Source organism: Hemitrygon akajei, chromosome 1 (assembly GCF_048418815.1).
Source record: "Hemitrygon akajei chromosome 1, sHemAka1.3, whole genome shotgun sequence".
NCBI lineage: Eukaryota > Metazoa > Chordata > Chondrichthyes > Myliobatiformes > Dasyatidae > Hemitrygon > Hemitrygon akajei.
The window spans coordinates 49,880,064-49,907,664 of NC_133124.1; the positions used below are offsets into that span (position 1 = coordinate 49,880,064).

General features: G+C 39.5%; 1 protein-coding gene across 1 annotated transcript in view; it reads right to left on the reverse strand.

Moving 5' to 3' along the window:
- The window catches only part of LOC140726382 (chloride channel protein C-like), an 89,586-nt gene extending 68,408 nt beyond the window's left edge, over positions 1–21,178 (reverse strand). The window contains exons 1-10 of the mRNA XM_073042685.1: positions 20,935–21,178; positions 17,137–17,266; positions 16,385–16,465; positions 13,245–13,420; positions 11,368–11,460; positions 10,549–10,792; positions 8,707–8,901; positions 7,407–7,495; positions 6,111–6,250; positions 634–805 (exon numbers count right to left, since the gene is read on the reverse strand). Of these exons, the coding sequence (XP_072898786.1) occupies positions 634–805; positions 6,111–6,250; positions 7,407–7,495; positions 8,707–8,901; positions 10,549–10,792; positions 11,368–11,460; positions 13,245–13,420; positions 16,385–16,465; positions 17,137–17,266; positions 20,935–21,164 (1,550 nt within the window). The 5' untranslated portion in view covers positions 21,165–21,178. The remainder of the gene's footprint in view (positions 1–633; positions 806–6,110; positions 6,251–7,406; positions 7,496–8,706; positions 8,902–10,548; positions 10,793–11,367; positions 11,461–13,244; positions 13,421–16,384; positions 16,466–17,136; positions 17,267–20,934) is intronic.
- Positions 21,179–27,601: the final 6,423 nt, after the last annotated feature.

The window sequence follows — 27,601 nt, forward strand, 5'->3', positions numbered from 1 at the left end:
GCCAAAGGAGAAATGCAGTAAGAAGCTTAAATATTTCCTTCCAGATTCTATCACATAGAGAAAGATATCTTACATGCAAAAGTGGGATGAATCAGATTGCACAATCAACATTATTTTAACACCAACTGTATCAACAAGAAACTTAGATTTATGTAACATCTCAACTACTTCATAGGAATGATACCAAACAGGACTCGATTATGTATTAGTAGAGCAGGTTTGTGTTCAGAGCTGCAAGGTTTAAGGAATTAAAGAGAATGATTTAGGAACAATTTCAGAGTCTCTCTTTGCACCTGCAGGCACTAATGAGGTTATTAAAATCAGAGATGTGCAAAAAGTGAGGAATGTATGAGCAAAGCTGGAAAAGGTTACAGAAATAGAGAAGGGGAAAGCCATAAAGGGGTTTAAAACAAGGAGCATCAAGATTTAAAATCAAGAGTTTCTTATCCAGACACTGCAGCAATGAACATTGAAAAGGACAGTAACTAGGATACAGGGATCAACTGAAGTTGACAGAGAGCTGAAGATAAGAGACAAAAAGATTTGCAGCTTGGAGACCACCTGCATAAAGACAGCATCAGACTGGTCTGTCAGATTCTTTAAAAGACTTACAGACATAAAATGTTATCTTACAGCATTGGTATGACAAGTCCACATGCCAAAGCAGTACCAGCTGTCCAACAAGAAAACAAGTAGTAAATAACGAGGGCTGTGAAGAGGGCAGCAAATCCAAATTCTTTGTGTGTTCCTCTTCTGAAGAGATAAACAATCCCATTCTTTCCATTTTCAACCAAAAGTGCAGCAGCTGAAGATAAATACAACAGTTTAGGAAGCCAAAAATAAAATACGGCAGATGCCGAATATCTGAAATAAAGGCACAAACTGCTGAAAATATTCAGTATGTTAAACAACACCTATGAAATGAAGAAGAGTTAGTGTTTCAGGTTGATGATCTTTCATCTAATGTGATTTATAACCTATGTTTGAGTATTTGATTTAAATTGAGTTGTAGGAGCCATGCATTTGTTCTCTATCTGCATTGTATTCTGTGTTGTGTATTTATTATGTGTTTTATGGTAACTAGTCATGTGAATGGAGATGTGGTAAAAGTAAATCGGCAGACATAAACGCTCTTCAAGATTACAGTCTTTTTCTTATAATCTGATGTAATGCAATGGGAGATTTTCAGTATATGCAAGATCTGGAAAGGTCTATTAATACATTAATTGTTGTAAAGAAGTTGCCTTATATGCTTAAGGATAAATGGAGATGTTTTGTCTGTGAGCAACTAGATAATCACAACCATGAGATTACTATCACTGACATTGTTGATTTTACTGAAAGGCAAGTAAAGATCACTACACACCCAGTATTTGGGAATATACAGGATGCTTTATCACAGAAGTAAACACAACTAAGTCACAAATCTGTTCTAAAGCTATAGGAAGCACCTTTGTCACTACTGAAACTACTGTGAAAAGTGAAGCTAAAACTGAGCCTGGAGCAGATGAAAAAGGTGCAGATTCGAAGCAAGCTGTGAAGGGATCAAACGCAGCAGTGAGTAATGCCCTGGTATCTAATGGCCTTATGGGAGCTGGTGATCATGATTGTAAGCTTCTCATAATTCCAGTTCAAGTGAAGTCTAAGAAGAATAACAAGACTGGTTACTTATGCTTTCCAAGATCAAGGAAAGTACAGCAGTGTTCTGCACAGAGCGCCTCATGAACAAGCTCAACCTGGCAAGAAAAGGAACACACATTCTCTTACGCACCACAGATCAAGAGAGGGTTGAGAGTAGTTATGTCGATTCAGGATTCAAAATGGCTGGCTTGGATATTGAAAACTACTATGAACTGCCTAATATCTATACAGAGGAACATATATTTGTTCACAAAGGGAAAATTCATCATCAGAGAGATCTGCAGAAATGGTCTCACCTGAAACCTATTCATTTGCTGGAAATTGATTCAGATATTGAGTTGCTGATAGAGTGGATGTGCCTAAAGCACTGGAACCATTGCAGGTGATTCACAGTGTTAATGATGCAATTAGAACAATGTTGGACTGGACTGTTAATGGACCACTGAAAGGAGACTGTGGTGGTGGGAGAGAGTATGCTCAGCCTGAGCTGACAGGTAATAGGATTTCAGTTTTGAACTTGGATGAACTTTGGCAGCAGCAATTCGGGGCAAATTTCCCTGAATGTAGTTTGAATGAACAACTTGGTTTTTGTCAAGAGAAGATCACAGAGAAGGATAGACCATTTACCAGAAAGAGGACATTTGTGTGGATGTTAAGATTTCATGTCTCCTGTGTTTTGGTAGTATTTGGTTGTAATTATTATAGTTCAATAATTAGGGGGCCAGAAAAGAGGAGCCACACATCTGTTTTCTATCTGCATTGTATTCTACATTGTACATTTATTATGTGTATTATTTTAACTAGTCATGTAAGTGGGAGCATGGTAAAAGCAAAGGGAATAAGAAACATATTTGTGCCATGTTCTGAGCAGTTTGGAGCTGCGAACCGACAGATGTCATATCTTCTGTTGACCCCTGTAGATCCGCTTAACTACGCTTCAGTTTCATCACTTCAAGATTGTATGTTTGGCTTGTTGTTAACAAAGGATCAAATACAGTTCTTCAACTTTTGGAATGATTGGAGGGCACGTCACACAAAGATAACAATCCATGGGGGTTGCCAGCAGTTGGCAGTTAGAATTGGCCTCTACGTGAGTCATGGATGTGATGAAGGGAAATGCTAGTCAATGTCTACGTAACAATTTACAAACAGCACAGAGGTAAATGATTTGAATTATTTATTTGTGATATAAATCAAGACATTACAAGAATTTTTTCTCTTTTTTCGATAATACTGTATTCCTGTGAAAGAGCTAGTATTAGTTTAAGAGCAGACTTGTGCCTTGTTATGAGCAGCAGTTCTGAAGGGAGGGGCCACTCTTCCATCCACTATTGTTTGAATTATCTTTGACATTTTCTTTTGTACAATGCATTGTGAAAGCAAGTGACATGCCAGAGGTTTGATGCCAGCACATGGTTCTTCTCCTTCTGCTGCTGGTGTCCTGGGTGGCTCCAGAAAAGCCAGATTCATTCTGAGCCTAGCCCCTTAGCATTGACTTGCATGTGCAGCAAACACATTATTTGTAAAGGGTCAACAAGCTTCAGGAAAATGAGAGATTTGTACAAGTTAATTTGTTTATTTCTTCTATATTTCACATATATTTATGTTTCAAATGAACAGAAATGTAATGCATTTTGCTCTAATTTTTTCCAATGTTTTTATTATTATTATTTCAACTGTTTTTAAATGTCAGAATAATCTGAGACATTTAGAAAATGGAATAAAGCCTGTGACAGTGGAGGATAGTTAAAACTAAATCAGTGTAGTGCTGGGATCAGGACTCTCAGGGACCCACTATTCGAGGTCTCATCGCCACTTGCAGTCATTCTGCCTCCTTACAGAGTGTGGATGCCTCCAGAATGGTTCAGTTAGTTTTGGCTACTGGATTAGCAAGAGGTCCAAGAGGAGGTGATCAAACCCAATCCTGCCTATTGCTCCTCAGAATGGACAAAGCTCCGTAATTACAGCACTGCAGTGGCAGTCTCAGTTTTACAACATTAGAAACTGTGGGGAAAACAAAAAAAAAGGTCAACCAGAAGCACCTAAAATGATCTAAAACAACTGAAAAGCAATAAAGATATTGAACAGGAAATGACAAGTGTAAAACAATGAACAGAACAAAAATGTAGATTGTTTCATAAGTAATGCATACACCATTTGCTTTTGTGGCTATATATTTTTTTAAATTATTGTCTTTTTATAATTCCAACACCAAGTATAAAATTTAAAATGTAGCTAAGATGATTTTAAAGAAGAAAATGGCAGTATTATAGATTCAAGAACATCCATTCCCAGCTCATGACCTGTAGATTGTTATACATCCATCCATTGTAACATTAAGTAGCTTCTGAACTGAAAAGCCAAATATCTAAAAGCTAATATCTGTCATAAGGTGGGCATTGGGAGCGGACCCAAATGCAAGACACAGACACTGAACTACCAGGAACAGGACTAGGCGTGAGAAGGAAGCAAGGAAAGTTGGGAAGAAACAACACTGGACATGACACAGGCCCCGGATGAGACAAGGATTCCGGGCCTGGGCTAGGACTTGACAAGGATAGCGGAACCAGGACATGGAACTGGGAACTAGGAGCCTGGGCTTGGACTCCGAGCCAGAAACTGGACAAGGACCCAGAACCTGGGTCTTGACTCGGGCTCAGACTCCAGAACCAGGTGAGGACAAGACATGGCTACAGGACAAGGAGAGGCTGGACGTGAGACTCGTGGACAGGACGAGGGAACCCCAGCACCAGGCTGGGCGAGGCACATGACAAGACAAGAACACAAAGCTGTGGCATGGACAAGACAAGGACCTTGGACATGAACCTCCTGGACAGGACAAGGGAAACCCAGCACTGGGCTGGGCAAGGTAAGGTACTCCTGTGCTGGTTGAGGCACATGGACAAGACGAAAACACAGAGCTAGGACCCCTCCTTAGGTACAGGACGTAGGGTTAGGACTCATAACACAGAGCATGACAAGACAGTTCCCAATGCTAGGTAGCAGCAAAATGGCCAGACCTACCTAGCGAAGGCATGGACACAGACAGACAGTTCCAAACAGGGCAAGGCTCCAGAAGCGAGGGAGGGGAAGGGATACAGACAGGGTGTTTGGGCAGGAACAATCCAGCAGCCAGAGGCTGAATCCTGAAGCTATTTGAGGCCAGCCCAAACAAGAATCAGCTGCCTCAACAGAAACTGGAGAAACCCGGAATAAGGAACATGGACCGGTCCGTGAACCGGAATGCAGATTCATGGACCGGACCATGACAATATCTTTATCAACAACTCTATAATCAAGTTCGCCCAACACCAAGACATGGTACAGAACTTAAATAACAATATCAAAAACATTTATGATCCAAGATGGCGGTGCGACACAGCTTGCAGCGGCCACTCCGGAACTGATTATCTGTTATTTGTGAAGTGGGGTGCTGTGCGCAATCATAATCAATTGAAAATGGATGTGGAAGCACGGAGAAACATCGGGAAATTCCAGGAAGACCTTCTTCGTTGCTGCTGCTGCTGTGAGGTCCGGGTCTCTGCTGGGAAGAACAGGCCCCCAGTCCTCGGGGTCGCATTGCCGATGGCTGTTGGCGGGTCGTCTTAATACGCTCAGCAGAGAATGGTGCTCGGAGAAGCTGTGCCAGAGGGGATGGTCGTCGGCTCGGAGGTTCGACGGACTCGGAGTCCGCTGTGGTCAGGTTGCTTCACCAGGCTGGGTTCAACGGAGCTTTCATTGTGTGCTGCGTCTGCGAGGCTGAGTCGGGCGGCACCGTGGAAGTCCATAGCGGGGGTATTCCCTTCTGCTGCCTGCGTGGGATGGCGAGTCTGTCGGGACCCTGGGGACTCGTGGAAACTGTGTGGTGATTTCTTTCGAACTTATAGTCTTTTAACATCTTGGACTATTTTCACTGTGCCCATGATCTGTATTTTTTTTTATCAATTATGCTATTGTTTGCACTGTTGTAACTATATGCTGTAACTATGTGGTTTTGTGCAGGTCTTGTAGCTTTAGTTTTTGGTCTTGTTTTTGTCTGGTGGATTTGGAGCTCCTTTCGGGGGAATGCGCTAGACGGTAGCACGATATTAATACGCAGCAGCCTCTCCGGACTCTGGATTGGGGATTGCCAAACGTTATGTGGATTTTCTGGTGTAGTCTGTTTTGTCATATGCTTTTGTGATATCATTCTGGGGGAACATTGTCTCATTTTTTAATTGCATTGCATTTGTGGTTTCTAAATGACAATAAACTGAATCTGAATTTATTGGATAAGGGCCTGTAACAAGGCATGCTACAATCAGAATCTCAACTCCTGACCACACCTCTCCCATCAAACAGCTCTTTGCATTTTACATGTCTTGACAGAAGGGGAATGCATTATTCACCACTTAAAGCAACACTGCTCCTGCCACTAAAATGAACTTCGAAATCCTGCAATATTCTGGGAGGGTTTAATCTAGGTTTACCTTGGTTGTAACTAAAATTTGAATGTTGAATGCCATCAGGTCCAATCCATGCAGTTCCTTCGGGACAGTTATAGAGGTAAAAAGGCTCTGTCTTACTCAGGAGGTGAGTGACTTTTGTTGAGCTGTTGTGGTAAAGCGACCTGGTGAATTGTGAGAGAGAAAAAAAATCAACTTTGTCTCTCACTAACAAGGTGTAAAAGTAATCAGGAAATTACAGCCCCCTGTACCTCTAGTGATTTCTATCTTAGATTATTAAATCTGCTTGTCCACAATTCTTATCATCATTTAGAAAGAAATTATCTGTTTGTCCTGTCAACAATGCATATTAACATGAATCAATATTCAGTTAAGAATCAAACAGTGTGTCTCTAAGTTGCTCCTGAGGAAGCAGCTAGGGCAGGAGGGACCTGGGTTAAGATATATTGCGGCAGAGCAAGATACAAAATGCTGGAGGAACAGGTCACAGAGGGGAATAAACAGTTGATCTTTCAGGCTTTCCAATGAACATGGTTCCAGTTCCCCCCCCCCCACCCCCATGGAAACTAAAAAAAAGACACTGTAGATTAAAAAATATCCTTATCAGGGGGTACACAGTTGGCTCAGAGAATAATTTGCTAACCAGAGAGATCAGGCCATGGGTTTAAATTCCTAGTGGACACTGAGTTAACTATCCAAACACCAAAATTGCTTGCTACAAGCTAGAACAGGAAAGGCAGAGTGTCTATCAATATCATTCCTGATCTGCAAGAAAATGTAATTATTTAGACCTTTGAGGAAATTGTATAGAATTGTACAGCATTTAAAGCTGAATCCCCAATAACCTGATTACTGGAATTCCAGGTAATTAAGTTCTGACGAAGGATTATTCTATTTCTCTCCACAACGACGCTGCATGACCCGCTGTGTTTTATTCCCCACCCCATTGTTTGGCTTTTATCTTTAGCTAAAGGCTGAATTTAATTTGTTCACCAGTCCGTACCGATAGGCCAACTTTATACAAAGACCCTAACGATGTGTGTGAACAATTGCCGGCACTGCACTGCTGCCGCTAAACCCCCCAAAAAAATCAGGACTTATGCCAAAGACAATAAACCTGTTTCTGATTCTGCTCCAAACAAGATCAAGCTCAATTGTGATGACTCGTACAGGTAGGTCTGTGAGTATTCGTTGTCAAATCGCACACGTGAACAAGGAGAAACTTGAATCTCGTGAAATTGCAATGCATTGCCCAATAGAAAACCTCAAGAATGGAGGAAGGGAGGGTAGGATATCGGAAAGGAAAGAAGTATGCCTCACCTGTTTTCCGGTGCGTAGCGCCAGTAGGGGGAGAACGGGGTACACGGGAAGAAGGAAGGCACGTAGACTGTGACTGTAATTGTGACTACCTGTTCACAAAAACATCAATCTTTAACTCATCTCGCTATTCGAGATTTAAAATAAAACATGTATATAAATAATGGACATTTAGTTGAAAAGAAATTTAAATATTTTAGCGAATTTTGTTTTAAAGTTAAAATTCCAGCCGATCTGTTCCCCAATAAAACTCCTCCAACTATAGCAAGAGTTACATAAAACAAGTCACTTCCGATCTTTTATGAATCTGTCAAACCTGATTACAGTTTTAAGACCACAGGCTTTTCTTGATTATTCCACGTCTCGAGCAAACGTGAAAGAAGAATTGCTGCGATTAACGGAGCTGTGAATGTTACTCTGTGTTACAGACCCAATTCAGCCAGTAAAGATAGGATGGACACCGTGTGTTAAAACTTTGTCTTATGATGGGGTACGATGAGCTATTGAAGGTGTATAAAACATTACACAATCAGTAAAAAAAAACTGTAATAAGGTTTGGTTATTTTTAACTGACAAAAACATACAAAAAACCCACGAGACCAACTTGGGAAAAATCACAATTATACCTCTATAATGCTAATAAATGTAAACAGTACAGAATTTGTACTTTCAGTAATTTTGCTTCGGGAAAGCGGCACACAGACTTCAAAGCAAATTCCCTGTTTTTTTTTCAAACGCACTGGCCGGTATTAATAGTGTCATGGGGCGATGGTAAATGTCAATAATTTAATAGGTGCATTGTTTCAGTAAAACTTTCTAAGGTATTGGAAAACAGTGAGTAAGCAAGCACACCCTATCAAATAAAAATGGACAGACTACATTTTCTTTCTGTGGATTTCATCACAGAGAGAGATATTCTGGGATTTTCTGCGTTAAGCAATATTGCCACAGCCCAGGGAGCGCGGGGTGCATGGCAGGTTATAAATTCATTTCAAAATATTCCACGTATATTCCATCAATCTATCTTTCACGTTTTTAAAGCTTTGAAAACATACACAAGCAACTATTCTCTTCCAGTGCCCTTGGACAGGATATACCATTTTCTTATGGCAAATTACGTGAATGAACAGTCCAATACAGTAATACAAAGGTAATTATGGAAGTTATCATCCCGTTTTAATGAAATATAACTGATCAGTCAGAAACTGCGTGAAATCCAATTGAAAGGCATAAGTAAACACATTAGAGAGAAAACAATAATAAAATTACCTAAATTCAACTGTACAATACAATAAAAACTTACCAAAATCAGGATTGCCTCCAAGAGCTTGCTTATCTTTTGTATTAATGGATGTTTAATTAAGTTAAAGATTTTTTTCCGAAATTGGTTGACTCTTATGTTCATTGAGATAAACAATGCTCCCAGCAGACCACCTATGATTCCCAGGATAATGGTTGGAATGAAGATCAAAATGTTCATGTCCAGCAGATATTTCACCTAGATGTAGGCATCATGAAAGAGAATAGCTGGTAAATACCAATACTAATTTAATTTAAGAAGCTTTATCTCCTTAAAGAATGAGTTGTGATTTTCAGTACCAAAACAGATTTCAGGTAAATGTTGGCAAAGGAAATCTACATTTTAACAATGCAGAGAAGGAAATTTACTAAAACCCTAGTCAATGCTGAGTCAAGAGTTTGCAGACGATTACATTGGTGATCCGCACCACAGAAAATCTGTTCTTCAAAAGCCACCAGGAATTGCTTCAACACTGTTTAAAGTGGCCACCATGTCACAGTATCTGATTTTCAACAGGATTTATCTTTTATTTGCTACTCAATTTTCTAATTACTAACACCTCCTCCCATAACCACCCACCCAAAAGCCTTCCTGGCTACCTGTGCTAGCTTCTGGCCCAAATGCTTTCCTGATACCTAATTCATACAGTTGAGCCAATTACATGCCACTGACAAATCATGCCCCTGGAAGTCATGACCACCTTTGTACCTCTTTTCTCATCACTCCTGATGCCCTGAACTTATCCCTAATATCCTATTAATCCCACTCTGGGTCTACCCCAATCTCCTTTTCAACTTGGCACAGTTTATAACATTAAGTTTGTCTTTTCCATCAATAAATATGTTGGAAAGGCCTTTGAGCACATTTACACAGACTGGTCTATTGCATAAAACACTCTCTGCCTCATTCTATAGGGGCCCAATGTATAAAACATGTTTCAAACCACCCCTCCAGGCAGCTTTGAAGGAACAAAACAGGTTCTTTGTGTATTCTTGCATGTAAACAGCACATTTAACAATTCTTTCAAGATGTATCAAAGTACTTTTACAGACAAGTAAGTACTTCTGAAGTATGGTTGCTGTTGTAATGAGGAAATCTGTTAACTTTAAGGAAATAGATTTCTGGCTTCTATTTTATGTATATTTCAAACTCTAAACAGTTTAAGACGATTTCCTTTGAAAAGGTGAGAAAGGAAGAAACTACCTAAATTGTGTTATGATCACATTATAGCGAGTGGTATCACTGAGATGACTAATTTCTCATTGGTGTTACTAAGTTTCTTACCTCAATTACATTTTACAAGAAGATGCTAAGGTGAGAAATATAGCCTGCTGCAGGTAGGGAGCATGCTTCCTGGTACAACAGTGTTTTCCAAAGAACAGACCAATTATCTAAAGTATTATTATAATATTATCTTATATATATTTATTAAATTAACTTATTCCACTTTAACAAGTGTATTGCCTGCTGATTGAGAAGGCAATGATGTAAAACTGGGAAGCCCTCTGGTGGTATGAATGGAATAAAGAGTTTTTCATCTGAATGGGAGGTTACCTAGAACTGGAAATTTTTTGATGGTGAGTTCCCCTAATAAAATTCTCCATTAACTTGTAAAGTCATCCTCATTGATTTATTATGAAGAGAATAAAACTTGTTTTTGCAATATTTCAAATCATGAAAACCAGATGAGAGTTTGTCCTTCTCCAAGGCATTATTATTGTTTTTTAAATGTTACTTGATGTTTTGATTTACAATTATTTACATATTAGAGCATTTAGAATATTCTTCAGTAATCAGCATATTAACTTAATACAGCTCTGCTCCTCGACTTTTCACAAAACGTACCCCAAATAAAATACTTTCTTCAGCCTTGAAGAATCCAAAATGGCCCTGATAAGTGAATCCATGAAAAGAGGATGAGAGGAGATCTGTGGTGAATGCAGCCATCAGACAACAGAAGAAGGTCTGCCAAGCCAGTTTGATATCCCAGAAAGAAGCCACCTCTTCAAAAGTGAAGAGCAGCCCACCCACAGGGGCTCGGAACACAGAGGCTATCCCTGCTCCTGCCCCTGCAGTAATGAAGTTTCTCCTGAAACAGATTGACAAACTGAGCATAATTTTTAACCACTTCTAAACAGGAATTTTATGATAAATGCTGTACCTTCGCCTACAATTAAAGTACAATTTTATATTTTAATTCATGCTATACTCATGGTTCAAACAACAGGAAAAATAATTTGTGTCAGACTCATTAATTACACCAAGCAATCCATGATCCTAATCTACAAATGCAATGCACAAATAAAATCAACCTTTCCCACTACTGTTAAAATTTACCTTCAGATTCAGTAGCCTAGTGGTTAGCAAAATGCTTTACAGTACAGGTGATTGAGTTCAATTCTCGCCGCTGCACGTAAGTACATTCTGTGCCTGACCATGTGGGCTTCCTCTGGGTGCTCCGGTTTCCTCCCACAGTCCAAAGACATACCAGTCGATAGGTTAGTTGGTCATTGTAAATTATCTCGTGATTAGGCTAAGGTTAAATCGTGGGATTGCGGGGCAGTGTGGCTCAAATTCCATGCTGCATCTCAATCAATCAATAAATAGATAAAAAAAGTATCTATTTATTTATAAATAATTATTAACTCAAAGCTGATCAGTTACCTGTTAGCACAGTTCCGAAACCTTGTGAAGAAAGGAAATTGTACTCCAAGTGTGTCAGATTTAAACTGACTCAGGCCACTTCCTAAAATTGAACTGCAAAGCAACAGTTACTACAAGTGCATTTTTTCACATTTTAGCATTTCCTTTGAATTTAAGTATTGCCGCAATTTTAGTGCTTTGTGATAAACATTCCTTTGTATTCAGCAATCCTATAAGTAGGCTTTCTACTCAAAATGTTCCTATTATTACTCCATAATTGATGCACCATCAATAACTCACTCTGAGACGTAAAAGCGAGGTATCGGCTTTTATTGACTGGAAGAAGGAACAAGCAGTGAGTGACCACTATACTACATCCTGGAGACAGAGAGGCTGGGCTCAGACCTCCATCATCTTTATACAGGGGTCTGTGGGAGGAGCCACAGAAGCAGTCATCAGGGGGCGTGTCCAGACAGGTATATGTAGTTCACCACAATAATACCTATTGGTAACATTAACCCTGCACGAGTTCTAATCAGTACAGTCAGTTCCATGATTTAATCTAGTTTTATCACATACATTAGATTCAATGAAGTTTGCACAGATAAAGACTGCAGGTAATGGAACAGTCTCACAGCTCCAGAACCCCAGATTTAGTTTGATGACTTGTGCTGTCCTAAGACCAGCACTCAAGTGAATTTCAAAGGAACAGCAGCACTTCTGCTTTTTTAGAAGTTTGTGTTAATTTGGCATGTCATCTAAAACTTTGACATACTTGCTTATACAGGTACAGAGGAGAATAGCCTGGATCAACAAACAGTGAAAAAGCATACATGTCTTTTAATGTTGTTGATCAAAACACATGACATGGAAATATCCCAGCTGGCAGTTCTCATTGTTTCAGTGATTCAGATTATTTGTTTTGAATACATGGTGGAACATCAGTTATGGGAAACACATGTTTTGCCTTTTTTTTGTATCCAGCAGAACATTAAAAGCTACCAATTTAGTATACAGACATTAAATTACCTTCACAATGAACCAAAAGTATCTTTCAGATGTGATCCCAGAGTCCCACATTGACTCTGGGATCACATCTGAAAGATACTTTTGGTTCATTGTGAAGGTAATTTTGCAAATCTTGACAGGACCTCACCCAATTTTGCGTAGCCTTCAGGGAAGGTTATCAGCTCATGGAGCTTCATTTCTCATGGTAGCATCACAGCAGCAACTTTGAAGGTGATTTTTAGTTTTTCTATATTGACCTTCTCTTTGTCCTATCCCACATCTACTGAATTGAGTGAAACACGTTAAATAATATTGTCCTTTGCAAATTCTGGTTTTACTCAATTCTAAATAATTATGATTATTATTATTTCTTCCTGGACTTGTTAGATCATATAATGACCTTCAAATTTAACATTACAAGTTTCATAAAAAACTGGACTATCTGACTCGTAGCCACCTTAAGTCACGGCAGAAGACAGATAGCCATTGAAGATATAGTGTATGGATGACTTAGGACAGTTTATAATGACTTTTAACGATTTCTTCACTTGGAACTTTGTACAGGAAGATCTTGTTATTAGTGTCCAAATGTAGCAGACATAGAACTTTTTCCTACCAGGACAATACCTTGATGCCAATATCACACAACAAAAACACTGCTTCAATCTCTGTCAAGTTTTGCAGTTGATTCAGAAAATCAAATTGCAACTGGTACCAGACCTCCTTTGTACAATCTGAAAGAGGAGGCACTTGTGGACTTTGGAAAGTGATATTGACAATCATTATTTATCTTGATTCAATCGGGCATTGAATCTAGTACAATTTCACGGGTTTTTTTCTTTTTTTGACTAATTAGCATTGCACTTGAATCACAGTGGTAATCTTCTTACCCCATATGAATCATTGGTCCTTCTGGCCCACAGAAAAGCCCAGAGGCTACAGCTAACACACAAGACACCATGGTCCCAATCAATGTTCTAATGTTAAAGATGTATTGAACTGAGGCACCATTTAGAAATCCGATCACTTCAGGCAAGCCGCTTGGCATTCCTAATGGACAGAGAAACTGGAAACACCAAACCAAATAATGTTAATCAGTGATAGTTATAGTGAATCCTTCAAGTTTTTACAAAAGTGAATTTAGACAAGTTCTTCTTTCTGATTATTAAATATTTTGGGGCATAGGAATGATGTCAGAAAAATGTAATGTTGATTCATTTAATATGTCTTGTAAATGGAATGCATTTACTTTTGGTTCTGCAAGGTACGGCTACACTTAAAATTTGATTGTGTTGGTGAGAGTGCAGAGGAGATTCCTCAGAATGTTGCCTGGATTGGAACATTTCAGATATCAGGAGAGACTGGATAGGCTGGGTTTGCTTTCCCTAGAGCAGAGAAAGCTAAGAGGTGACTTGAGAAAGGTGTATAAAATTATGAGGCACATACATGTAGAAAGTGTAGAAAGTAAATCTGTTTCCTGTGATGAAGGTGCAAAAGACAAGAAGCAATAAGTTAAAGTGAGAAGTAAAAGCTTTAGAGGGGATCTGAAGGGAATATTTTTCCCCACAGAAGGTGACTGGAGTCTGCACTGGTTGCTTTAAGAAATGGTTAAGAAATATCAAGGCAAGTACTTGAACTGCCATGGCATGGAAGATTATGGATGTAATGCAGATAGATGGGATAGAGTGGATGGGTACCATGGGCAGCATGGACAGTGTGGACTGAAGAGCCTGTTTCTGCATTGCACGACTCTGCCATTCTATGAATAAACCGCAAAACGGACACAGTCAACAGTATGAAACACTAGCATGGTTTACACCCAGAAATAATTACCAGTACTAGACTGGTGCAAATCTTGACAGGACCTCACCCAATTTTGCGTAGCCTTCAGGGAAGGTTATCAGCTCATGGAGCTTCATTTCTCATGGTAGCATCACAGCAGCAACTTTGAAGGAAACAGAGGCTGCAAGGGTGAGGAGACAGCTCCCACTTTCACTGAAAAGACAGTGCAGATGCAGAGTGGGAGGTTCTGTGCTCCAAACAGACCAAATGGAGGCTGATGCTGCGGTCTCCTGAAGGAGTGAGAAGACATGTGCCAACCAACTGGCTGGTGAATTACCAGATATCTTCAACCTCTCACTCCCGCAGTATATTTATATCTGCATCTGTACAGTCTGTTTACAGTTTACAATTCCAGATGTTTAAGTTTACAGTTACTGTTGTATAGATTTGCCAAGAATGCCTGCAGAAAATGAAACTCAGGGTTGTATGTGGTGACATGTATATACTCTGATAATAAATTTTACTTTGACTTTTACTTTGAATAGTTCAGGCAACATCTATAGAGAGGTACTGTAATCAGAATTAACATTTCAACTCATCTAAACTCCTTAATAAAGGCAAAGTAATTAGATAGATAGATAGATAGATAGATAGATAGATAGATAGATAGATAGATAGATACTTTATTCATCCCCATGGGGAAATTCAACTTTTTTCCAATGTCCCATACACTTGTTGTAGCAAAACTAATTACATACAATACTTAACTCAGTAAAAAATATGATATGCATCTAAATCACTATCTCAAAAAGCATTAATAATAGCTTTTAAAAAGTTCTTAAGTCCTGACGGTTGAATTGTAAAGCCTAATGGCATTGGGGAGTATTGACCTCTTCATCCTGTCTGAGGAGCATTGCATCGATAGTAACCTGTCGCTGAAACTGCTTCTCTGTCTCTGGATGGTGCTATGTAGTTCCTAATTAAACTGCACTAATTTGATAGATGAAAGCCCAAGGGACAATTAAAACACTTAAATATTTCTTTGAGTGCTTTTTTCAATGGATAAGCCATTCCCAGCTGTCCTTCTCTTCACTTGTATGATTTAAATATCTGTAGAATCTGGGCCTCTGTACTTCCCTCTGCAACTGAATCCTCAGTTTACTAAGCGGAAAGACTACAATCTGTGCGGATTGGCACGCCTCTGGTGTGTGTGCTTAGCCCTCTGCTCTACTCTACACACATGACTGTGTGGCTCGGCATGGCTTAAATGCCATCTATAAACAACCATTGTTGGCAGAATCAGAGATGGCGATGAGAGGACTACCAGTGAGATATAGAAGCTAGTTGAATGGTGAGCTTGCACTCAACATTAGTGAGACCAAAGAGTTGATTGTGGACTTCAGGAAAGGTAAGATGAGGGAATACAAACCAATCCTCATAGAGGGATCAGAAATGGAAAGAATAAGTAATTTCAGGTTCCTGGATGTCTATATATCTCTGAGGACCTAACCAAGTCCCAACATATTGATGCAGCTATAAAGAAGGCAAGGCAGTGGCTATATTTTATTAGGAGTTTGAGGAGATTTGGTTTGTCATATCAATCACTCAAAAACTTCTACAGATGTACCATGGAGAGCATTCCAACAGGGTGTATCACTGTCTGGTATGAAGGGCCTACTGCACAGGATTGAAGTAAGCTGCAGTAAGTGGTAAAATTAGTCAGCTCCATCATGGGTACTAGCCTCCACAGTATCCAAGACATCTTCAGGTAGCGATGCCTCAGAAAGGTAGGATCCATTATTAAGGACCTCCAGCACATAGGGAATACCCTTTTCTCACTGTTACCATCAGGTAGGAGGTACAGAAGCCTGAAGGCACACACTCAGCTTCTTCCCCTCTGCCATCTGATTTCTAAATGGGCATTGAACCCATGAACACTACCTCACTATTTTCCTTAATTTCTGTTTTCATACTACTTGTTTTAATTTAACCATTTAATATACTGTACATATATACTTTCTGTAATTCAATTTTATTCCTATATTTACCATGTATTGCATTGTACTGCCATTGCAAAGTTACAGATTTCATCATATATGCCTGTAATATTGAACTTGATTCTGATTCTGATTCTCTAATCCCACTTCATTATCCATCTCATTAAATATTAACTATTTGATCTACAATGTTTCATAATTAACTTATTAGAAACCAGCTCGTGAAAAGTTTACAGAAGAGAGGAGCTTACCAGCACCACTCCAGATGACAGTGTGACCATTACTGCTCCAATTCCAACGGCATAGATCCAAGTGAGGAAAAATTGATTGTTCTATAAATAATTTTTAAAAATAAGTTTGGATAGGTTTGAAACCGAATATGTCAATTTCTCATGTAAATTATTCCTAAGGAAAGGTCAGGTACATTTGGTCACTGAAACATTAAGTATACACATTCCTTGAACTGTGGCTTACCATGGGACTGATCTGTGTCTTTCATGGTGCTGATCAGTGTATTTCAAGAGAGGCACTACCAACCCACCCATCCAGACTGCCCAACACACCCACTCCTCCCTCTCAGCACTCTCTTAACTGATCACAGCCTATCTCTCGGCCCTCAGCCAGAAATGATGCATGACATAAGAGCTAAAGAGGAAAATGACTGCTCAACTTTTATATATAAAAGTAGAGAAATGCATTAGAGACACAAGAGACAACAGAGCAACAAACATGCCAGAGGAAATCAATGGGTCAGGCAGCATCTGAGGAGGAAAATGGACAGTCAGCGTTTTAGGTCAAGACTCTTCATCCGGCCCGCTGTGCCAGAAATAAAATTATTATAAAGAAATGAGTTAACTTAACAAGAAAATTAGAAACTAGTGGAACTGTGTTACTTCTGCTTTCACAGTCGCATAATTTAAGTACAAACAAAACAAATTACAATTCAGAAATTGAAAAGAAAATTTAGTATTAATTAACACAGTCTTTTGTAATTGTTCTTTACCTGGATACAATGCAGAACCAACTTCCATTTCAATGTATTAATTGTGTCAATGGCCTGGTATACAAAAAAACCCAGGATTCCAACTGCTGTTCCAATCAATCCCATCATAAACCAGTGGTCCCAGTCTGACCTAGAAGAGAAGGGAAAATATGAGTGTACTCAAACAGGCACATGAAAAGTTCAACTATTCTGCTCCACCATGCTGGTTTAACATCAAATCTTTACTGACAATTCCATTTACTTGTTTTTTGTCCATGTCAAACAACCCCTGTTGTTAGACAACTGTCGACTTGAAGATTCGATTGATCCAGTGCCCAGAGCTTATTGGGTGAGCAATTTCCAAATTACATCTAACCTTTCTGGCAAAGAATGGAAACATCAGATACTAGAGGACATGCATTTAAGGTGAGAGGCAGGAAAGTTTAAAAGAGATGTGAGGGCAAGATGTCTGTTTTTACAGTGTGGTAGGTGCCTGGAACCAGCTCCATGGGTACAAGTGGAAGCATTCAATTGTGGCATTTATAAGACTTTTAAATAGGCATGTGAAAATGTAGGGAATAGAGGAATATAGATCATGTGCAGGCAGAAGAGATTTAACTTAATTCGGCTTCATGTTTGGTACAGATATTGTTGGCCAAAGGGCCTTTTCCTGTGCTGTACTGCTCTATATTCTAAGAAGTACCCAGTAATTTCACTCACAAATTGATGAAATTCATTGAAGAGTTACTCATTCTGGATATTTCTATAAGAGGAAATAATAGCCTTAACATGCCACTCCTTCTTCTAAACTTGAGGAATCACATGCTAATTTTACACAACTGGTCTTCATAATTTTATTATTGTGAAGTCATTAATGAACAACACCAGTTAAGATATTTTAATAGAGAGAAAGAAGGTAGTTAATAAAACAGTTAAAACAACATTTGGGGACTTTCCTGGGGCTTGGGGTTATTTCAAGCCATTAGAGTGCTTTCTACTGGAGTCACATTCTGTCTGATTTGTTAGTGGACATTACCTTTCATTGTTTTGGTCGTTGTTAAGTGTGAACTTGCACCATCGGAATTGAGAACAAACTAGCATACAGATTTGCCATGTGTGTTCCGAGTATTAATTAACCAGGCATTGTTCCACATTGTTGAGTTGATGCACTGGACTGGCTTGGTGAGAGGCACAGCTAGTGCCAGAGTGTGACTCCACAGTACCAAGTCAAGGATGTTTTTGGGGCACATAGCCTTTAATGTGACCACTGTTCTAAGCCGCTCTTGATGTCATGTGAATAGAATAAAATTTGATAAAGATTAGCCTCTGTGAGGGAGATAACATCAGGGAGTGACCAAAGACTCTGCCCTTCTGGCAGAAGAACATCACAAATGCTTTGACCTTGTTTTTTGTACTCATCATTGAGGAGGGTGAATTTCATGGAGGCTTCCCCTCATTCATTGTATATTTCCACACACATGGATGTGGCAGGTCTGCAGAGCTTTGATCACTTAATCCTCTCACAGTTTGCTGCTATTTAGAATGCAACTTTCTGCTGAGTTTATTGGCATGTGCCTAAGTACACTGAGGTGCAGGTACAATAAAAATCTTGCTTGAAGCCATAGAAATATGGGTACAGCCAACACAAAATACAAATAATGCAAGACAGGAAAGAAAGAAAGAAAGAAAGAAAAAGAAAGAAAGAAAGAAAGAAAGAAAGAAAGAAAGAAAGAAAGAAAGAAAGAAAGAAAGAAAGAAAGAAAGAAAGAAAGAAAGAAAGAAAGAAAGAATCAGACATAGTCAATGATAGTGCAAAAGGTGATCTTTGGTGTCCCATTGCTGACCCAGGGTTAGGGTCATGCAGATCAGCTCAAGAATCTGATGGTTGTAGGAATATAACTGTTCCTGAACCCAGTGGTGAGGGACTCAAGGCTTCTGTACCTCCTGCTTGAGGGTAGTAGTGAGAAGATGGCATGACCTGGGTGGTGGAGATCCTTGATGATAGATACTGCTGTTCTGAGGCTGTACCTCCTGTAGATGCTGTCATTGGTGGGACAGGTTGTGCACAAAATGGACTGGGCTGCAACCACCTCTCTTTGCAGGCTCTTGTGTTCCTGTGTGTTGGAAATGATGTATCAGGCCATGATGCACCCGGTTAAGATACTTTCTACAGCTCACCTGTAGGATGGATGTTGCTGTTCCTGGCGTTCTGTTCCACACTCTTTATTGAACCCTTTCAAATCCCTAAACCTTGATGGTATTAGCAGAGTGAATGGTATGCCAGCTTTCAAGGTTACAGGTTGTGTTGGATTGAAAATTTACAGACTGCTCGTGGGTGCCTGTTTTGAGCTGCTAGGTCTCATGTACTGCTCCTCAATTACATAGGTCTTATACCTTCTGTCTCCTGTCCTTAGAAAGATAGAGATGTTTTCGGTAAAGATTGACACAGTTATTGCTCCTCCTCTTCTGCTAATTCTTGGACCATCCAGAATAATATATCAATAATGAAAGAATGGAAAATACTATGGCCATAAATGCTGCCAGAGACGACCACATGCCCTCCCTGCCCATATGCTTACAAATATAGACCGTCTTTGTCTGGATCTCACTATGCTCACTTGCATCCCAAAGCCGCCTCAATCCAAAATGCTAAGATCCAGTGCTGGTAACTTATTACACAGCATAACTTTCCATATAGATGGGGCAGTGTAAACCCCACACATGAAACACCCTAAAAATTTTAGACAGCCAGCTAAGGCACATCAATAGGACTATCCAGAGATAAGAGTTAAAATTTCCTTGACAATTAGAAGAATTTAAAAACTGAATCAAACAACTTAAAAATTAAATTGCATATATATATTCAAAATCACTTTAAAAAGACCATTAAGAATTTAAAAACAAACTCCATTGATTAAAACAATGCATGTTGCCTTTGCCTCTTGCAGTAGTTCTCTATTCCAATGACACTAATTGATGTTTCTACTTCAAATCTAACACACTGCAGAGTTAGAAGGCAGAATCCATAGCAACATTTCTGGGAAATTGCAACATGTTCAGGGAATCACAGCTGAAACATGCTCAACAGGTTCAGTACATCTACATACACACAGAAACCTAAACTTGCCCAGACTTAGCTAAACTTGTTAAACTTTTAACACACGGGGAAACACGGCAGATGTTCCAACCCATTAAATCTAAGAGTTTCGCTTACCAGTGTTGGAGAACAAATGCTCATCGTGTGGTTTACCTTTAGTTTACCTTTCTTCCTTTCTCTTTGACTCCCTATGCCCTGAATGGGACTGTCTCCCTTTCCTTCAGTTCCAATTATATTCATCTTTGGATACAAATTTCACTACATATATTAGTGATATTAAGCCTAATTCTAATTCTGAACTTGTGAATTTAAGTGATCATTTTCTGAAAAGGGGCTTCTCCCTTTTTCATCTTTACTACTTTCATACAAAGCCATTTACTTCTGCTAGGATACAATTCCATGGACACCAAGCACCACCAGACCTTTGGCTAAGTACCCTTTCTTCATGCATGCAGGAAGCATGTGTGGGCTATTCCATCATGAAAGAAATCCCATCTGAGACCACTCTCATCCACAGTCAATATTTGTACATGACACAAGTACCCCATATGTATTACTCTTAGTTTTAGAGTTGAATGTAAAAATGCTGGCTGTTCTTCTGCCCCTTGACTAAGTAGAGGAAAGTAGTGATAACCTTTATAATTATTCCATTTTTATATGTTGACATTAATTTCTTAACTTTGAAAGGAAAACAAAGAACAGTTAGAAATTGTGTTCATTACCTGTAAGGCTTTTCTCTCAGCCATTTTTTATAAACTTCACTGTGAGAAGGCAAATAATCCAGGCTCTCATGTGATGCCAGTCTCTCTCGATCCTGCTGTGTGTACTTAACTCTTATCAAATCAACCCCAGCATTTCTTCTCTGAACATTCAGTTTATCTGCCACGGGTCTGATCAAGGGATCTTCCTCAGAGTCCCTCCATTTCTTGGTAGGTTTAAACAGAGAAGTCATTTAGCTCCACTAGCTTTCAGGGTCTCTGCATCCAGCTTCAAAAAGTCAAAACAGCTGTGATCCTGGCTGAACTATCAGTGCTCATCAATATGAAGAGAAAATGATGTCAGAACTAGACTTTGGTTGCTTCTTGTAATGTATAGAACCATCTGGTGAGAGCTTCCATGAACCTGCTTTTACCAGTTTTGTCAGCAGATAATGAGTCAACAGAGGCACAGCCTTCCTAATAACATAGAAATCTGCAAGGTGTAAAAGGATCACATATAAGTTACATGACATTGTGAGCTAACTACTGCCACCAATCTCTGGTAGATTGCCTACTGTAGTAAGTGAGAGAAGGTCCTTTCAGCTCATCAGATCCATGCCTGATCCCAGTAGACCATGCTTCTGATTTCCATGTGAAATTTATTCTCCCTCAATATGTCTATCAACTCCCCTTTTTACTCTTCCGGCACTTATCTGGACTACGCAATGATTTACAGCAGCCAATTGACCAATCAGGACATCTTTGGGAATGGGTGATCAAACCGGAGCAGAAATCCACGTTGTTGGACGAAAATACAAGCTCCACACATACAACACCTGAGATCCAGGCGAAAGCTAGCTTCCTGGAACTGAGACAGTCCACACTGCCCTTAGGAGCAGCAGTCTGCTTGTCAGCCATTTGACCCTTATGCATCAGTGAAGTCTTGGCCAAATTCTGACATTCCAGGATAGTTAACCCTTGCTCAGATGTTCTCATTTTCTAATGTATCTCCTGGAGACCATTTTGGTAATTCCAAAATCACACCCACCAAGGCAAATAAAGCATTTAGCGTTTAAAGAATGACATGGGAAACAAAGGCTTCCATCAGAGCTTGGAGAAAAGAGGGAATTGGTCTATATGGGCCTGGCACTGGCATTCCATTCACTTCACTGAGATGAACAGTACTCAATTTAGAATCTTCCATAATCTCTGGAAGCCTATACGTTGGTTTGTGTATGGACTTTCTTTGATTTTTCTTTTGGTTTTGGATTTTTTTCATAATTTTAAATCATTATTATCAACTAGATGTTTGTCAGTTTTATTCACCATTTTCAAAGTCAAAGTAAATTATGATCAAATAGCATGTTACCACATAGTTCAAAGTTCAAAGTAAAATGTATTATCAGAGTCTGAAGTCTGTTTGAAGTCTGTAAGTCATAGAATCAGTTCAGAGTAGTGGTGATTGAAATTATCCACACCAGTTCAGAAGCCTGATGGTTGTAAAGTAATAACTATTCTTGAATCTGGTAGTGTGGGTTGCAAAGTTTCTGTTAGCTGCTGGTTGACGGTAGTAGTAAGAAGAGGGCATGAATTAGATGGTGGGGGTTTTTGCTGAAAGATACTGCTTTCTTGTGATATTGATCCATGTAAATGTATTCAATGGTGGGGAGGGCTTTGCCCATGATGGACTGGGCTGTATCCACCACTTTCTCTGCTCTTTACCATTCTTGGGCACTGGTGTTTCCATACCAGGCTGTGGTGCAACCAGTTAGGATACTCTCCATTATACATCTATAGAAATCTGTCAGAGTTCTTGGTGATATGTTAATCTGCACAAACTTCTAAGAAAGTGGAGGCTCTGTAGTGGCGTTAGTGATGTTACTTAATATAATGGTCTCTAGTCTCTGATATGTTAACACCAAGTAATTTAAAGTACTGACCCTCTCCACCTTCATTCCTCTAATGAGCACAGTCTCATGGGCCTCCAGCTTCTCCCTACTGTAGTCAATAAGCAGCTCTTTGGTTTTGCTGATGCTGAGTGAGAGGTTGTTGTGGAACCAGTCAATCAGATTTTCATTTGCCCTCCGGTATGCCAATTTGTCACCAGCTTTGATTTGTCTGTATTTGAGCTGCACGTAACCATACAATCATGAGCATTTTTTGTGGGCAACATATGAGGTTGTTAAACACAAGGACTCATATAAGATGCTGCTAGCATGTTCAAATTATTGACGGCTCCTTAAGGTTGTCATAGCTGAGGGAGGTAGTAGGGATAAGCTCCCACTACCTATTAAAGGCTCTCAATGGTGTGAACCGCCAATAGCCAAGTCCAACTCCTGGCATCCATGTGTGGCTTAAGTCCAGTGAAACCATTTCTACTGACAGGAGAAGGGTTACTAGTACCTTAAAACCAGTCACTTTGGGCAAATGAGGCTCATCAGCTGTGATTGGCAGCTCATCTAGCAGAAGGAAAACTCTGATCTCAAACCTCCATTGCCTTGCAACTATAACCACTCATGGAGAAGCCTTTGGGGGTAAACCCCAAGGAAAAATCTGGAGCTGGAGTCCCTAAGGCAGTCCTACACTGGGTACAATGCTGACTGGTAACTCTGGCAATGGCTCTGGTACCAAGTTGTTGTCAGTCTCTGCCTTAGGATTCATCTGCTGCATGGACAACAGCTTGCTCTCCATATTGTACTGCCCTGCCACATAGACAGCTAGGAGGCAATACTTATGGTTGATCCTGACCAATGGAGGTCCTCAAAAATTATTGATTAAAAGACAGAATAGAAAGATTTACTTGTTCACTTGAAGTGTTGTAAGGTAACCTGTGAGGAAATAATATATGAAAAGGAATAGAGACATTAATGAAGGTGTAGGTTGCTGCTCGCATTTCAGGAAAATGTGAGGTTGTATAGATGATGATTAGTTTTTGCTGTCCGGGAGCATTGAATGTTCTTGCATATGAAACATAGAAGGCTAACATATTACACCAAACTTTCAGGAACTGTAATGAACATTCAGTTGAAAGATTGCTGTATTAAGACAACACGTAAAACTAATGCAAACTTTGATCTCTATGTTATAGGAATAATTTATCATACAACTGGTGCATTAGCGGATTCTAGTATTTATTGAAGAATACTGAAATAAGGGTTACTCAATGAGGAGGAATTGATAATAATCTTTGAGTCCCAGTCCATCTCTTCCTGAAAGTGCCCACACAAATTGAAAGGGTGGTAAAGATGCTGTATGGCATGCCTGCCTTTACTGATCAAGACATTGAATACAAGTGTAAGCAGATGAGCTCAGGGCATGGATCAACACCTGGAATTATGATATTACAGCCATTAGTGAGGCTTGATTGCAGGAGGGGCAGGACTGGCAGCTCCATATTCTGGATTCAGTTGTTTTAGACGTGACCGAGTGGGAGGGATTAAAGAAGGGGAGTGTTACTGGTCAAGGAAAATATCATGGCAGGTGCCCCATCAGGGCAGACTGGAGAACTCGACTAGTGAGGCTTTATGGGTGGAACTGAGAATAAGAAAGGTAAGACCACATTAATAGGGCTATATTACAGACCACCCAACAATCCTAGGGATTTAGAGGAACAAATTTGTAAGGGGATTGCAGACTATTGCAAGAAACATTAGGTTGCTATAGTAGGTGATTTTAACTTTCCACAGATTGACTGAGAATTCCATACTGTAAAAAGACTAGATGAGATAGAGATTCTCAAATGTGTTCGATACCAGATCTGCTGTAAGGGAATGAGGCAGGGCAAGTGACAAAAATTTGTGTAGGGAAATACTTTGCATCCAGCGATCACAATGCCTATAGTTTCAAAGTAAATATGCAAAAGGATAGGTCTGGTCCATGGGTTGAGATTCTAAATTCGAGAAAGGCCTACTTTCATTGTATCAGAAATGATCTGGCAATAGGACTTCCGGTAAGATGGTGATTGTTTAGCTGCTCCGAACTTTTGTTCCGTTACTGTCGCTATCTTTGCACTAAATGTCTCCATTTTTTAAACCTTAGTTAGGAATTATTTCAGTATCTCTTACTTGCCTGTGAATATATCTAACTTACAATGTCTAGCAAGAGTTCTAAATCTGGGAGAAAAGAAGCTATGACCCCGTCGGACGAGACGATGGTTGCGCTTGGAAAGCTCCGAGACGAAATCTTAAAGGAATTTAAAATCGCTTTCAAACAGTTAGAAGACAAACTGGATCAGATCAACGATAAAGTGGACAAACATGCTGAACACTTATCTCGCATCGATTCGACTTCTGAAGATTTAGAAAGTCATGTTCGATACTTGGAGACTCTCTGTTCCAGCTTAGAGGAAAAATCTAACAAACTTCTTTCCAAAATGGTGGATCTCGAAAATCGCAGTAGACGCTGCAATATCAGAATTCTGGGATTGCCAGAGGCGACCGAAAAGGGATCAACCGTGAAGTTTTTCGCCGAGTTTCTCTGTGAGTTATTCAGGAAAGATTTGCTTCCGAAGCCGCCCGAGCTCGAATGGGCACACAGAGTTTACGTTCCCCCCGGAATTCTGGGCTCCCACCCGCAACCAGTAATCTTGTGTTTCCATCAATACCAGGTAAAACACAGTCTGATCGTAGAGGCGCGTCGCAGGGGGTCGCTTCCTTTCAAGGATACAACCATTCGCTTTGTGGAAGATTTTGCACCCCAGACCTTAAAGATGCGCGCTGAGTTTAAAGGCGCAATGAAAGTGCTTTTTGATCATAGTTTCAAACCTTCCCTTCGTAACCCTGCCGATCTACGAATCAAGCTTAATACCGGGAAATACAAGTGGTTCAAATCAGCGAAGGAAGCTGAAGCGTTTGTGGCAAGTCTTCCGGCTATCCAGTCATCTTCGGAATCTGATCGGACCTCCTAAAATGGTGGATAAGTACTCCTCATAGTAAAATTACTTTCTCTGGACTCGGAATTCACTTGAATCACTCAGACATTATTCATTGAAACTTTAAGGGCTGTTGACAATCTCTCCCGGGATTTGGTGTGTGTGTAATCTATTTTTATTCTTGTATAACTTTACCTACAGAGTTCTACAACTAACTCTAACTTGTTTTGAAGGTTCGAAGTCTTTAGTGAAGGCCTCCCTGTTTGTCGGTTCACAGTTCAACTGCTGATTTATTTTTCCTTTGTTTTAAATATTTATTTATTTTATCTTTTTCTTTTCTTCACCCCTTTTTTCTAATCTCTGAATTTTTTTCTCCCTTCTCTGTAAATGGTTGATAAATACTCGTCTTGAATTTATAATTTTCCCCTTCCTCTTCTTTTTTCTTTTTCCTTCTTACCTTTTTTTTTCCTTTCTCTTACTTTATTCTTCTATAATTTTTCGCGGGTAGGTTAGTTTTGGTTTTCTTCCGATTTTCTCTGTATTAAGTTTTATATTTCTGCAGAAGGTGTTCTAATCTGTAGTTATGTTTTCTAGTGCATAAACTAGTTATTATTTGCTATAGTATTTATACGGAACTGTTGTTAATGACACAGATCTGGAAGTTGTATTTGGGTTAATTTTTTTGGTAGAGCTAGCTACTTGTTTTGGTAGCCGTCTAGTTTTGGGTTGTGCGGGTGGGGTGGATTTTCCAGTTCCAACATCTCTTTATTGGTTAGGACATGTTTATATTTTGACCTTACGAATCTATGTTTACATCTCTGCTCCCAGACTGCTATTGTACTGCTTGACTTTTTATATGCCTGCTGCCTTTTATGCATTAGTAATTGATAATGGCTAGTGCACTTAAATTCGTGAGCTAGAATGTAAAGGGATTGAACCACCCTGTTAAAAGGAGGAAGGCATTCTCACATATTAAACAACTCAAAGCTGACATTGCTTTCCTCCAAGAAACTCATATTCGTCGTTTTGATAACTCCCGGCTTCTGTCAAAGTGGGCGGGTCAGCATTTTCATTCATCCTTTGCTGCTAAAGCTAGGGGAGTTTCCATTCTTATTAACTTAAATATTCCTTTTGAACTCCATAATAAAATATCTGATACAAATGACCATTTTATTATTGTTTCTGGTAAACTATATAACACTAAAGTTGCACTAGCAAACCTGTATGCCCCCAACTTTGATGATGTTAACTTTTTTGAACGTTTTTTTTCCTCACTACCAGACTTAAACTCATACTCTCTTATACTGGGTGGTGACTTCAACTGTTGGTTGGATCCTAAACTGGACCGATCGTCCTCTGTTACCAGATCACCTACTAAATCTGCCTTAGCTATTCAGTCGTTTCTCTCTAATTTTGGTATCTCTGATATATGGCGTTTCCTCCATCCTACGGAGAGAGATTATTCTTTTTTCTCACATGTTCACCATACCTTCTCTAGAATTGACTATTTCTTACTCGATAACCAACTTATTCCATTTGCCCACTCTTGTGACTATCAGAGTATACTGATTTCTGACCATGCCCCAATTACCCTCTCTCTGAACTTTCCTGGTCTCCCTCAGAGGAACAAACACTGGCGGTTCAATTCAACTTTATTATCGGATGATGATTTCGTAAAATTTATTAAGGACCAGATAACCTTTTATTTTAACACTAATACATCACCTGAAGTGCCATCCCAGATTGTCTGGGATGCCATGAAAGCATATCTGAGGGGTCAAATAATCTCTTACACAGCAAATCTCAATAGAAGATCCCGTG